This window comes from Rhinopithecus bieti, unplaced genomic scaffold, assembly GCF_001698545.2.
Source record: "Rhinopithecus bieti isolate Rb0 unplaced genomic scaffold, ASM169854v2 scaffold_10619, whole genome shotgun sequence".
NCBI classification, from domain to species: domain Eukaryota; kingdom Metazoa; phylum Chordata; class Mammalia; order Primates; family Cercopithecidae; genus Rhinopithecus; species Rhinopithecus bieti.
The window spans coordinates 1-12,037 of record NW_016806416.1 but is presented as its reverse complement, the minus strand read 5'-3'; the positions used below and the strand labels follow the sequence as shown (position 1 = coordinate 12,037).

The following is a 12,037-nucleotide window of genomic DNA, read 5'->3' as shown; positions in this document are numbered from 1 at the left end:
ATTACAGATGTGAGCCACTGCGCCTGGTCGGGTGTTTTAAATTCTATATGTGAAATCAGAGTGAGTGGTGACAACTCAATCACTGTCTGTGTTGTATAGTTACATTTCTTTTTTCTGGCATTGTTGGGGGATTGATAGTTTTCATAGAGATCAATTTTCTCTGAATTGGAATTTTAACCTTCAGGATCAGTGTGTTTTTCAAATCAATACATCTATTCATTAAATTATAAAATAACACATGCTCATTATTTTAAAAGGGATAGAAAGTTACGTGAAAACTGAAATGTAACTCTTCCTTATGGTTCCTTTACTTTTTTCTCATATAGCTCTTGGTTTTGTGTATCCTTCCAGAAGTTTCCTATACATTTACATGCATTTTTTTAAAAATGGTTTCACAAATGATATGACACTATACATACTGTCCTTCAAATTGCTTTTCTTTTATTTCTCCCATGTTCCAACCCCCACTTTTTTATTTCTTTTTAAAAATATTTTTTCTTTTTTTAAATTATTATACTTTAATTTCTGAAATACATGTGCAGAACTTGCAGGTTTGTTATATAGGTATAAACGTGCCATGGTGGTTTTCTGCACCCATCAACCCATCATCTACGTTAAGTATTTTTTCTCATGCTATCCCTCTGCTAGCCCCCCCATACGCCCGACAGGCCCTGTTGTGTGATGTTTCCCACCCTATGTCCATGTGTTCTCACTGTTTCACTCCCACTTATTAGTGAGAACATGCAGTGTTTGGTTTTCTGTTTTTGTGTTAGTTTGCTGAGAATGATGGTTTCTAGCTTCATCCATGTCCCTGCAAAGGACATGAACTCATCCTTTTTTTATGGCTGCATAGTATTCCATGGTGTATATGTGCCACATTTTCTTGATCCAGTCTATTATTGATGGGCATTTGGGTTGGTTCCAAGTCTTTGTATTGTGAACAGTGCTGCAAAAAACATACATGTGCATGTATCTTTATATTAGAATGATTTATAATCCTTTGGGTATATACTCAGTAATGGGATTGCTAGGTCAAATGGTATTTCTGGTTCTAGATCCTTGAGGAATGGCCACACTGTCTTCCACAATGGTTGAACTAATTTACATTCCCACCAACAGTGTAAAAGTATTCCTCTTTCTCCACCTCCTTTCCAGCATCTGTTGTTTCCTGACATTTTAATGATTGCCATTCTAACTGGTGTGAGATGGTATCTCCTTGTAGGTTTGATTTCCATTTCTTTAATGAGCAGTGATGATGAGCTTTTTTTCATGTTTGTTGGCTGCATAAATGTTTTCTTTTGAGAAGTGTCTGTTCACATCCTTAGCCCACTTTTTGATGTGGTTGTTTTTTTCTTGTAAATTTGTTAAAGTTTTTTTAGATTCTGGATATTAGCCCATTGTCAGATGGATAGATTGCAAAAATTTTCTCCCATTCTGTAGATGGCCTGTTCACTCTGATAGTTTCTTTTGCTGCACCAAAGCTCTTTAACCAGGTCCCATTTGTCTATTTTGGCTTTTGTTGCCATTGCTTGGTGTTTTTGTCATGAAGTCTTTGCCCATACTTATGTCCTCAATGGTATGGCCTCAGTTTTCTTTCAGCGTTTTTATGGTTTTAGGTCTTACATTTAAGTCTTTAATCCATCTGGAGTTAATTTTTTTTATAAGGTGTAAGGAAGGGGTCCAGTTTCAGATTTCTGCATATGGCTAGCCAGTTTTCCCAACACCATTTATTAAATAGGGAATCCTTTCCTCATTGCTTGTTTTTGTCAGGTTTGTCGAAGATCAGATGGTTTTAGATGTCATTTCTGAGGCCTCTGTTCCATTCCATTGGTCTAGATGTCTATTTTGGTACCAGAACCATGCTGTTTTGGTTACTGTAACCTTGCAGTATAGTTTGAAGTCAGGTAGCATGATGCCTCCAGCTTTGTTCTTTTTGCTTAGGATTGTCTTGGTTATATGGGCTCTTTTTTGGTTCCATATGAAATTTAAAGTAGCTTTTTCCAATTCTGTGAAGAAAGTCAATGGTAGCTTTTTGGGGACAGCATTCAATCTATAAATTACCTTGGGCAGTATGGCCATTTTCACAATATTGATTCTTCCTATCCATGAGCATGGAATGTTTTTCCATTTGTTTGTGTCCTCACTTATTTCCTTGAGCAGTGGTTTGCAGTTCTCCCTGAAGAGGTCCTTCACGTCCCATGTAAGTTGGATTCCTAAGTATTTTATTCTCTTGGTAGCAATTGTGAATGGGAGTTCACTCATGATTTGGCTCTCTGTCTATTATTGGTGTATAGGAATGCTTGTGATTTTTGCACATTGATTTTGTATCCTGAGACTTTGCTGAAGTTGCTTATCAGCTTAAGGAGATTTTGGGCTGACATGATGGGGTTTTCTAAATAGACAATCATGTCATCTGCAAACAGGGACAATCTGACTTCCTTTTTTCCTGATTGAATACCCTTTATTTCTTCCCCTTGCCTAAGTGCCCTGGCTAGAACTTCCAATACTATGTTGAATAGGAGTGGTGAGGGAGGGCATCCTTGTCTTATGCCAGTTTTCAAAGGGAATGCTTCCAGTTTTTGCTCATTCAAATAGCTCTTATTATTTTGAGATTCATTACATCTATTCCTAGTTTATTGAGAGGTTTTAGCATGAAGGGGTGTTCAGTTTCATTGAAGGCCTTTCTGTATCTATTGAGATAATCATGTGGTTTTTTTGTCCTTGGTTCTGTTTATGTGATAGATTATGTTTATTGATTTGCATATGTTGAACCAGTCTTGCATCCCAGGGATGAAGCCAACTTGATCATGGTGGATAAGCTTTTTGATGTGCTGCTGTGTTCAGTTTGCCAGTATTTTATTGAGGATTTTTGCAATGATGTTCATCAGGGATATTGGCCTAAAATTCTCTTTTTTTGTTGCATCTCTGCCAGGCTTTGTTATCATGATGATGCTGGCCTTATAACATTAGTTAGGATTCCTTCTTTTTGTATTTATTGGAATAGTTTCAGAAGGAATGGTACCAGCTCCTCTTACTACCTCTGGTAGAATTCGGCTATGAATCCATCTGGTCCTGGACTTTATTTGTTTGGTAGGCTATTAATTTTTGCTTCAGTTTCAGAACCTGTTATTGGTGTATTCAGCGATTCACCTTCTTCCTGATTTAGTCTTGTGTGGGTGTATTTGTCCAGGAATTTATCCATTTTTTCTAAGTTTTCTAGATTATTTGCATAGAGGTGTTTATAGTATTCTCTGATGGTAGTGTGTATTTCTGTGGGATCAGTGGTGATATTCCCTTTATCATTTTTTATCGTGTCTATTTGATTCTTTTTTTCTTTCTTAGCAGTCTTGCTAGCGGTCTATTTTGTTGATCTTAAAAAAAAAACAGCTCTTGGATTTATTGATTTTTTGAAGTTTTTCTTTTTGTGTGTCTCTGTCTCCTTCAGTTCTGCTCTGATCTTAGTTATTTCTTGTCCTCTGCTGGATTTTGAATTGGTTTGCTATTGCTTCTCTAGTTCTTTTCATTTTGAGGTTAGGGTGTTGAGTTTAGGTCTTTCCTGCTTTCTCTTGTGGGCATTCAGTGCTATAAATTTCCGTCTACAAACTGCTTTAAATGTGTCCCAGAGATTCTGGTATGTTATGTCTTTGTTCTCATTGATTTCAAAGAACATCTTTACTTCTGCCTTCGTTTTGTTATTTACCTAGTAGTTTTTCAGGAGCAGGTTGTTCAGTTTCTATGTAGTTGTGCAGTTTTGAATGAGTTTCTTAGCCTGAGTTCTAATTTGATTGCACTGTGGTCTAAGAGACAGTTTGTTGTGATTTCTGTTCTTTGACATTTGCTGAGGAGTGTTTTACTTCCAATGATTTGGTCAATTTTAGAATAAGTGTGATGTGGTGCTGAGAAGAATATATATTCTGTTGATTTGGGGTGGAGAGTTCTGTAGATTTGTATTACACCTGCTTGGTCTAGAGCTGAGTTCAAGTCCTGGACATCCTTGTTAATTTTCTGTCTAATATTAACCGTCGGGTGTTAACGTCTCCCATTATTATTGTGTGGGAGTCTAAGCCTCTTTGTAGGTCTCTAAGAACTTGCTTTATGAATCTGGGTGCTCCCGTATTGGGTGCATATATATTTAGGATAGTTAGCTCTTGTTGAATTGATCCCTTTACCATTATGTGATGGCCTTCTTTGTCTCTTTTCATCTTTGTTGGTTTAATGTCTGTTTTATTAGAGACCAGGATTGCAACCCCTGCTTTTTTTTCCTTTCCATTTGTTTGGTAGATCTTCCTCCATCCCTTCATTTTAAGCCTATGTGTGTCTTAGCACATGAGATGGGTCTTCTGACTATAGTCCATCAATGGGTCTTGACTCTTTGTCCAATTTGCCAGTCTGTGTCTTTTAATTGGAGCATTTATCCCATTTACATTTAAGGTTAATATTGTTATGTGTGAATTTGATCCTGTCATTATGATGTTAGCTGGTTATTTTGCCCATTAATTGATTCAGTTTCTTCACAGCATTGATGATCTTTACAATTTGGTATGTTTTTGCAGTGGCTGGTACCGGTTGTTTCTTTCCATGTTTAGTGCTTCCTTCAGGAGCTCTTGTAAGGCAGGCCTGGTGGTGACAAAATCTCTCAGCATTTGCTTGTCTGTAAAGGATTTTTTTTCTCCTTCACTTATGAAGCTAGTTTGGCTGGATATGAAATTCTAGTTTGAAAAATATTTTCTTTCAGAATGTTGAATATTGGTCATGACTGTCTTCTGGCTTGTAGGGTTTCTGCTGAGAGATATGCTGTTAGTCTGATGGGCTTCCCTTTGTTGGTAATCCAACCTTTCTCTCTGGCTGCCCTTAACCTTGGTGAATCTGACAATTATGTGTCTTGAGGTTGCTCTACTTAAGGGGTATGTTTGTGGTGTTCTCTGTATTTCCTGAATTTGAATGTTTCTTTTTTCTCTTTCTGTCTCTAATCTTGTCTTCTCACTTTAATTAATTTGACATTCAATCACTGATATCCTTTCTTCCACTTGATTGAATTGGCTATTGAAGCTTGTGTATCCTTCATGAAGTTCTCGTACTGTGGTTTTCAGCTCCATCAGGTCATTTAAGCTCTTCTCTACACTCTTTATTCTAGTTAGCCATTTGTCTAACCTTTTTTCAACGTTTTTAGCTTCCTTGCGATGGGTTAGAACGTGGTCCTTTAGCTCGGAGAAGTTTGTTATTATTGACCTTCTGAAGCCTGCTTCTATCAACTCGTCAAACTCATTCTCCATACAATTTTGTTCCCTTGCTGGCGAGGACTTGTATTCCGTTGGAGGAGAAGAGACTTTCTGGTTTTTGGAAGTTTCAGCCTTTCTGCTCTGGTTTCTCCCATCTTTGTGGTTTTATCTACCTGTGGTCATTGATGTTGGTGACCTATGGATGGAGTTTTGGTGTGGTTGTCCTTTGCTATTCTGATGTTGATACTGTTTTGCTGAAGTTGATGCTATTAGTTTCTGTTTGTTAGTTTTCCTTCTAACAGACAGGCCCCTCAGCTGCTTGGCCACGGGCTCCTGCTGTTGAGGCTGCTGCAGAGGAGCCGCGGCCACCCCGCCGCGGGGAAGCCGGGACACAAGCTAGACTAAGCTTTGGTAGGGGCAATGAGCGCTGCAGTAGTGGCAGAGCCCGCTCCCGTCAGGGGCGGCTGCATGAGCGCTCCTCTCCCGCGCCCCGGAGCGCCGCTCTACAGTCCAGCCCAGGGAACTGCCGGACTGGGCATGCGCGCCGCGCTGCCTAGCCGCGTGAGACCACAGGCCGCTCGCCTCTACCCCTCTCCTGGGCTCCAGCATGAAAGGCCCGGCCTGCATAACCTGGTGTCCGGGCATTCGGGGCGGGGGTAGCGCTCCCGCTTTCCGTGTACTCAATCTTCAGGCCGTGGGCAGAACTCACTTCTTTTGTTTGTGGGCCTGGGTACCTTGCAGGGCGTTTCTCTATTCCCCACCTGCTCAGGACCCGTCCAGCTTTTCCTTGCTGACTCGCGAGGGAACTCGGGACCTAGGGCCTTGCTGGGAGAGGACCTGGCCGGATCTGGGAGGCAAGGGGCGGGAGGTGTTAGAGAGTTCATCCTTCCCCACTCCTGCCCGGCTGGCACTGCCTCTGGGATCCCCGTGGCGTCCTGGGAGTTCCTGTGCCACCTTCCTTCCAGTTGGCAGCTCTGCAGACACCTCCACCCTTGAACATCACGCTCAGGTCCTGGAGACAGGGAGGAGGGCTGGGGGATCCAGAGATCCAGCCTGGGCAGACTTCTGCTCTCTGCTCAGCTAAGCACCCCACACTGAGAAATGAACACGTTGATTCGATTCAAAAGCCGCGCAATCATCTGCATTTTATTTGCACCTCATTTGCAAGTTGTTAATTTGCAACTCTGCTCCTTCCACTCCAGCTTCCTTCTCTCCCATCTCCCCTCAAATTCCCCAGTGGCCCGGGCAAAAAATATCTGTTGGTCTTTGCCAAGGTAGACTCAGCCTTGTCAGCAGGCCTGTCCTGTGTTCTCAGGGGAGGCCTTTACCCAAGGCCACAGCAACAGCAGGAATCCTGAGTAAGACGGTAACTTGAAGGCAGGGAAGGCTGGATCTTGTCACAGGGCAGAACTGATTTTATGAGGTGAATAGTAAGGTGAGCAGAGGTGGGAAAGGCCAGTGGATGAATGCAGGAACAGCACCAGGAGCTAGAGCCCAACACTGCCCCGTGGGCTGTCTCCGGGTTCTCAGAGGCGGGATGGGGTTCCTCCACCCACCACCACTGTCTCCCCAGTGATGTAGCTGGCATCTTCAGAGCACAGGAAAGACACGATGCCAGCACAATCCTCTGGCTCACCTAACCTGGGGAATAAGGGAAGAAAAGAAGAGAGTAAAAATTAAATAGTTCTGGCCCCCTCACCTGGGACATAGGGATTGAAATTTGCTCAATCAAGAATTATCAGATGACTTTTCAGGATCAGTGTACAAGCTTTCTGCCTATCAAATAGGGTTACCATGAGGATATGCTGTTATAATTTAGTAGAAGCATACTGTACTCTGCAAAACCATTACCCATAATATTCAAATACTATGGAAACGTACTGTTTTATAGAGAGCTCAGGACACCAAGATCCAAAGTTATATAGATAAAATGGTGAGCAATTATTTCATACTTCAAAAAAATGGCTTCACATGTGCACACACTAAAGTATCAGGGAGTCTGTGTGACAGTAAATGGTGTGTTTAAAATGATTCCGTTTGTAGAGGTTCAACTTACAGACGACCTTTTCAGGAATCTATACTTGTCCCTTAAAATCAGGTTCATTTGGTGAGAATGTGTTAATTCTTATTTTGTCAGCGATTGCATAGTTAGGGGACACTTTAATCTGCCTGCCATAGTATGCTCTAGAGGTGGGCAGAGTGAGTAGCTCAAACCTAGAAGGACTGAATTAATGGTTTTCCATTCTAGCTGTATCTTGCAATCATTTGAGAGGCTTAAACAAAAAAAGAAAAGACAAAGAAAAACAAAAGCCCAGATGGTCAAGTCCTACCTTGGACCAATTAAAAAAGAATCTCTGGGAGTGGGTGGGGCCTGAGCACCTGCAGTTTAAAAAGCTCCACAGCTGATTCTAATGTGAATCCAGGATTGAGCTACATGGGCTAGATCATTCGTGGGAGCTCTAGGATGACAATCCCGTGACTTATTAACGAGTTATAAACCAGGCCTGTAGCTGATGCCTGACATCAGAATGGCTTTGGGAAAATTTGGGATGTCTGGACCGGTACAGAGTTAGGCATTGCTGGCATTTGTCCTTGAGGGACAAGATGGAGGAAGTAGATAGTGCCCTGAAGCCAGAAGGTAAAGAGGTAAAGAGAGGCGGGGAACTGAGAGGAAAGTGAGCCCAACAAAGGTGCTTGAGCAGTTCACCCAGCTCACTGGGGAAGAAAGTAGGTCCTTAGGCAAGGGGAGTTTGGGGCTTAGTAAAGCTCTTCATTCTTTTCATTTGGATTGTAGATCATCAACCTGAGTTTTGTAAACATGTGTCATTATTCAAGGGAACTAAAAAAGCATGGTTTTGGTTTTGGTCTCTGGTCTCCATGGATGCTCAGGGGTGGAGGCAATCCCCCATGTGGAGAGAGGACTCAGGGCTCCTCCCAGAGCTCTGCACCGCTGAAACCCCGATGTCTCTGGGTTTACCTTTTGAAAGGGAAGCTGACTTCTTGCTCGGGCCACTGCAGTGATAGTGTTTATGAATTTGTGGTCTGTGAGGCAGAGGAGAGCCTGCCTGTGTTATCTTTGGGACTGAGACAGCGGGCTGTGGGCTGCCAGGGACCAGACCTTTCCATCTTCATGCCTCTTAGGGCCCTTGACCCCATGACAGTTTTACCTTGTTATCTGCAGGGTTTCTTTCATTCTTTCCTCTTTTTCCTTGTCCATCCAGAGCTGCAGGAAGAAGGGAAATCTCTTTATGTTTAAGAAGAGGAAAGTGAGGAACAGAAAGGGAAGAAGCTGCCCATCCTTATGGCAAGAGAGTAAGGATGGAGAGACTTCCCTCTTTCACTTCCTATTTCTTTTTCTAGCTCCCAGCTCTCCCCACTGCCCTCATGTGTTTCATTTGTTTCAGGTTCTAGTGATGCATTTTGCTGCATCTCTCCAATCTCATCCACGTAAGGAGAGAGGAAACAGTGTGAGTAGAGTCTGAATACCTCAGTCTCCACCCTATGCCTTAGGAATGGTGTGATTGGAGTCTGGCTTAGATAGGGCAGCTGGTACAGACAGGGAATATGGAAAAGCCCAGGGAAGGAGAACGGAGTGGTTGAGAGTTCAGGACTCAGGTACTGGGCTTCCCTGTCCAAGAAGATGGATGCCTTTCAAGGGGTTCCAGTGGGATGCAGAGCTCCCCTTCCTCACCATCCTGCTGAAGCTGGTCTTGATAAGTCCAGGTGCTAGGCAGTTCACCCTAATGTTCCTTGGGGCCAGCTCTATGGCCAGGGTCTTGGTGAGGCCCAGCAAAGCTGTTTTACTGACGTTGTAAGGACTGAGGCCCTGGAGATAGAAAACAAGGGGCACAGTTAGGAAGCTGTCTTGTGGCTAAACCTCCCCTAGGTTATGGTTTGTGGAGGCAAGGCATCTATTTTGTGGGCAGGGATTTGGTGTGATTCTAAAAGGGGACACAAACTTCTTTGGGTAACATGAGGGGTGGAAAGATATGGAGTGGAGGATGGGATGGAAGGGTCAGACCAAAGGGTTCTTACAGGTAATGGACTGAAGGCTGCTATGGAGGCCACGATCACCACTGAGCCGCCTCTGGAAAAAGAAGAGAGCTGACCCTCTTCCCAGCGTGGACCACTGCCCTCAGCCCGTGTGGGGTCCCATCTCACCCAGGCTCTTTCTCACTCTCTGTACCCTCGTTTCTCCATTTCTGGCACCACTGCCTTTGTCATCAGGGCTGGGGCCTTCACATTAATGTCCAGAGTCTGAAGCCAAGAGAAGAAGGGGAAATAGCATGAGTGAAGAGCACTGGAGGAGGCATGGCAATGAGGAGTTAGAGTGGGTTCCTAGGATGTTTGTCAGAGCTGACGAAGATCTTAGGATGATATACCTGCATCTTACACATGAAGAAACTGAGGTTCAGGGAGAAGTAGCTCTCACCAGCTGCTCAGCTAATGATACATTAGGTTCAGGTGAGAAAAAATGGAGCCTGGTTCATCTTGTTTTGTAACCAGCCAAGTATGATTTGGCCCAGAAGGGGCCTAAATGCTCAGGGCTCCTTTGGATTTGAGCTGTGTTTTCTGTGTTTCTTCAAAGTAGGGAGAGCCTGCAATTGTCAGCCTCCTGGACCTGTCTTAGAGTGGGCCATGCTTCTCAGGGAAAATGTGGCCTGACCTTGGATACCTGGGGTTGTTCTAGCACTTCTCTGGCTTCTGTGCTTAGGGAGTGAGATGCTCTTGGCCCTCTAGGATGGACTGCCTGGCTAGACCTGATTAGAAAGTGGGATCATGAGGACGCACCTTCTGGGGAAGCTGGGGGACAGGCTACAATCAGAATCCCGACATCGATAATGTAAAACAAATCTGTGACCCCTGTTTACATTGTTCTAGACAACTGCTTATATTAAAATATTTCAGTCTTACAGAAAAATTGGAAATAGAAATACAATGAATATCTGGAGATCCTTCACTTAGATTCACCAATTGTTCACATTTTGTCTTATTTGTCCTCTCTGTAGATCTGTACAGTTTTTTAAATGAACCATTGCAACTCAGTTGCAAGTTTTCTGATTTTATGTAATAAAATGAAAAATTACTAAGAACAAAAATAAAAAAATGTAAATTAAAAAGAAGAAACTCAGGGCTGGTCATGGTGGCTCATGCCTGTAATTCCTGCACTTCGGGAGGCCAAGGTGGATGGATCACTTTGAGGTCAGGAGTTCGAGACCAGCCTGGGCAACATGGCAAACCTCGTCTGTAATAAAGATTCAAAAATTAGCCGGATGTGGTGGCGTGTGCCTGTAGTCCCAGCTACTCAGGAGGATGAGACAGCTGAATAGCTGGAACCCAGGAGGTGGAGGTTGCAGTGAGCCGAGATAGCACACCACTATGGTCCAGGCTGGGGAATAGTGTGAGGCTCCATCACAAAAATAAATACATAAAATAAGTAAACTCAGTTGCAGATATTACAATGCTCTATCCCTAAATACTTATCATACATTTCCAGAGAGGAACGATGTTCTTTTACACAACCATAATCTGTTATCACAACCAAGAGTCTGACAATGATGATAATGCTATCTAATATATTGGCCTCATTTGTCCCCCAAATGTGTGTTGTGTTTTTTAAAGTCCAGAGCTCAATGATCAGCCATTATGTTTGGATTTGATGTACTGTGATAGTTTAAAAAATATATAAAAGAAAAATAATAGACACATCTCATTTTATTATGCTTTGCAGATATTGTGTTTTTTTTTTTTTACAAATTGAAGTTTCGTGGCAACCCTGCGCTAATTGGAGTCATTTTTCCAATGGCATGTGCTGACTTTGTCTCTGGGTCACATTTTGGTAATTCTTGGAATATTTCAGACTTTTTCATTATTATTATATCTGTCACAGTGATCTGTGATCAGTGATCTTTCATGTTTTTATTATAATTGTTTTGGGGTACCACAAACCACACCCAGAAAAGAAGGTGAACTTAACTGATAAATGTTGTACATTCTGACTGCTCTGCCCTTCTCCCATCTCTCTCCCTCTCTGTGGGCCTCCATATTCCCTGAGACACATTTATATTGAAATTAGACCAATTATTAACCCTACAATGGCCTCTAAGTGTTCAAATGAAAGGAAGAGTCACACATCTTACACTTTAAATCAAAAGGTAGAAATAATTGAGCTTAGTGACGAAGGCATGTTGAAAGCTGAGGCAGGCTGAAAGCTAGGCCATGTGCACCAGTTAGCCAAATTGTGAGTGCAAAGGAAAATTCTTGAAGGAAATTAAAAGTGCTACTTCTGTGAACACATAAATGATAAGAAAGCAAAACAGCTTTATTGTTAATATGGAGAGAAATTTCTAGTGTTCTGGATAGAAGATCAAACTAGCCACAACATTCCGTTAAGCCAAAGCCTAATCAGAAAAGGCCCTAACTTTTAATTCTTTGAAGGCCAAGAGAGGTGAGGAAGCTCCAGAAGAAAAGTTGGAAGCTAGCAGAGGTTGGTTCATGAGGTTTAAGAAGCCATCTCTGTAACATAAAAGTGCAAGGTGAAGCAGCAAGTGCTGATGTAGAAGCTGCAGCAAGTTATCCAGAAGATCTAGCTAAGATCAGTGATGAAGGCGGCTACACCAAACAACAGATTTTCCTGTAGATGAAACAACCTTCTAGTGGAAGAAGATGCCATGTAGGGCTTTAATAGCCAGAGAGGAGAAGTCAACGCCTGGCTTCAAAACTTCAAAGGACAGGCTTATTCTCTTGTTAGGGTCTAATGCAGCCAGTGACTTTAAGTTGAAGCCAATGCTCATTTATCATTCTGAAAATTCTATGGC

The 12,037-nt window shown here is 42.5% G+C and overlaps 1 protein-coding gene across 1 annotated transcript; it reads right to left on the bottom strand.

Moving 5' to 3' along the window:
* Window positions 1–6,336: 6,336 nt before the first annotated feature.
* On the bottom strand, window positions 6,337–9,557 carry LOC108532369 (dehydrogenase/reductase SDR family member 4-like; the record flags this gene model as incomplete). Its single annotated transcript, XM_017876402.1, has 5 exons — window positions 6,337–6,860; window positions 8,387–8,442; window positions 8,911–9,045; window positions 9,255–9,306; window positions 9,406–9,557. Coding segments are annotated over 5 exons (510 nt in total), but the record flags the coding sequence as incomplete, so codon positions are not given.
* Between the last annotated feature and the right edge of the window lie 2,480 nt (window positions 9,558–12,037).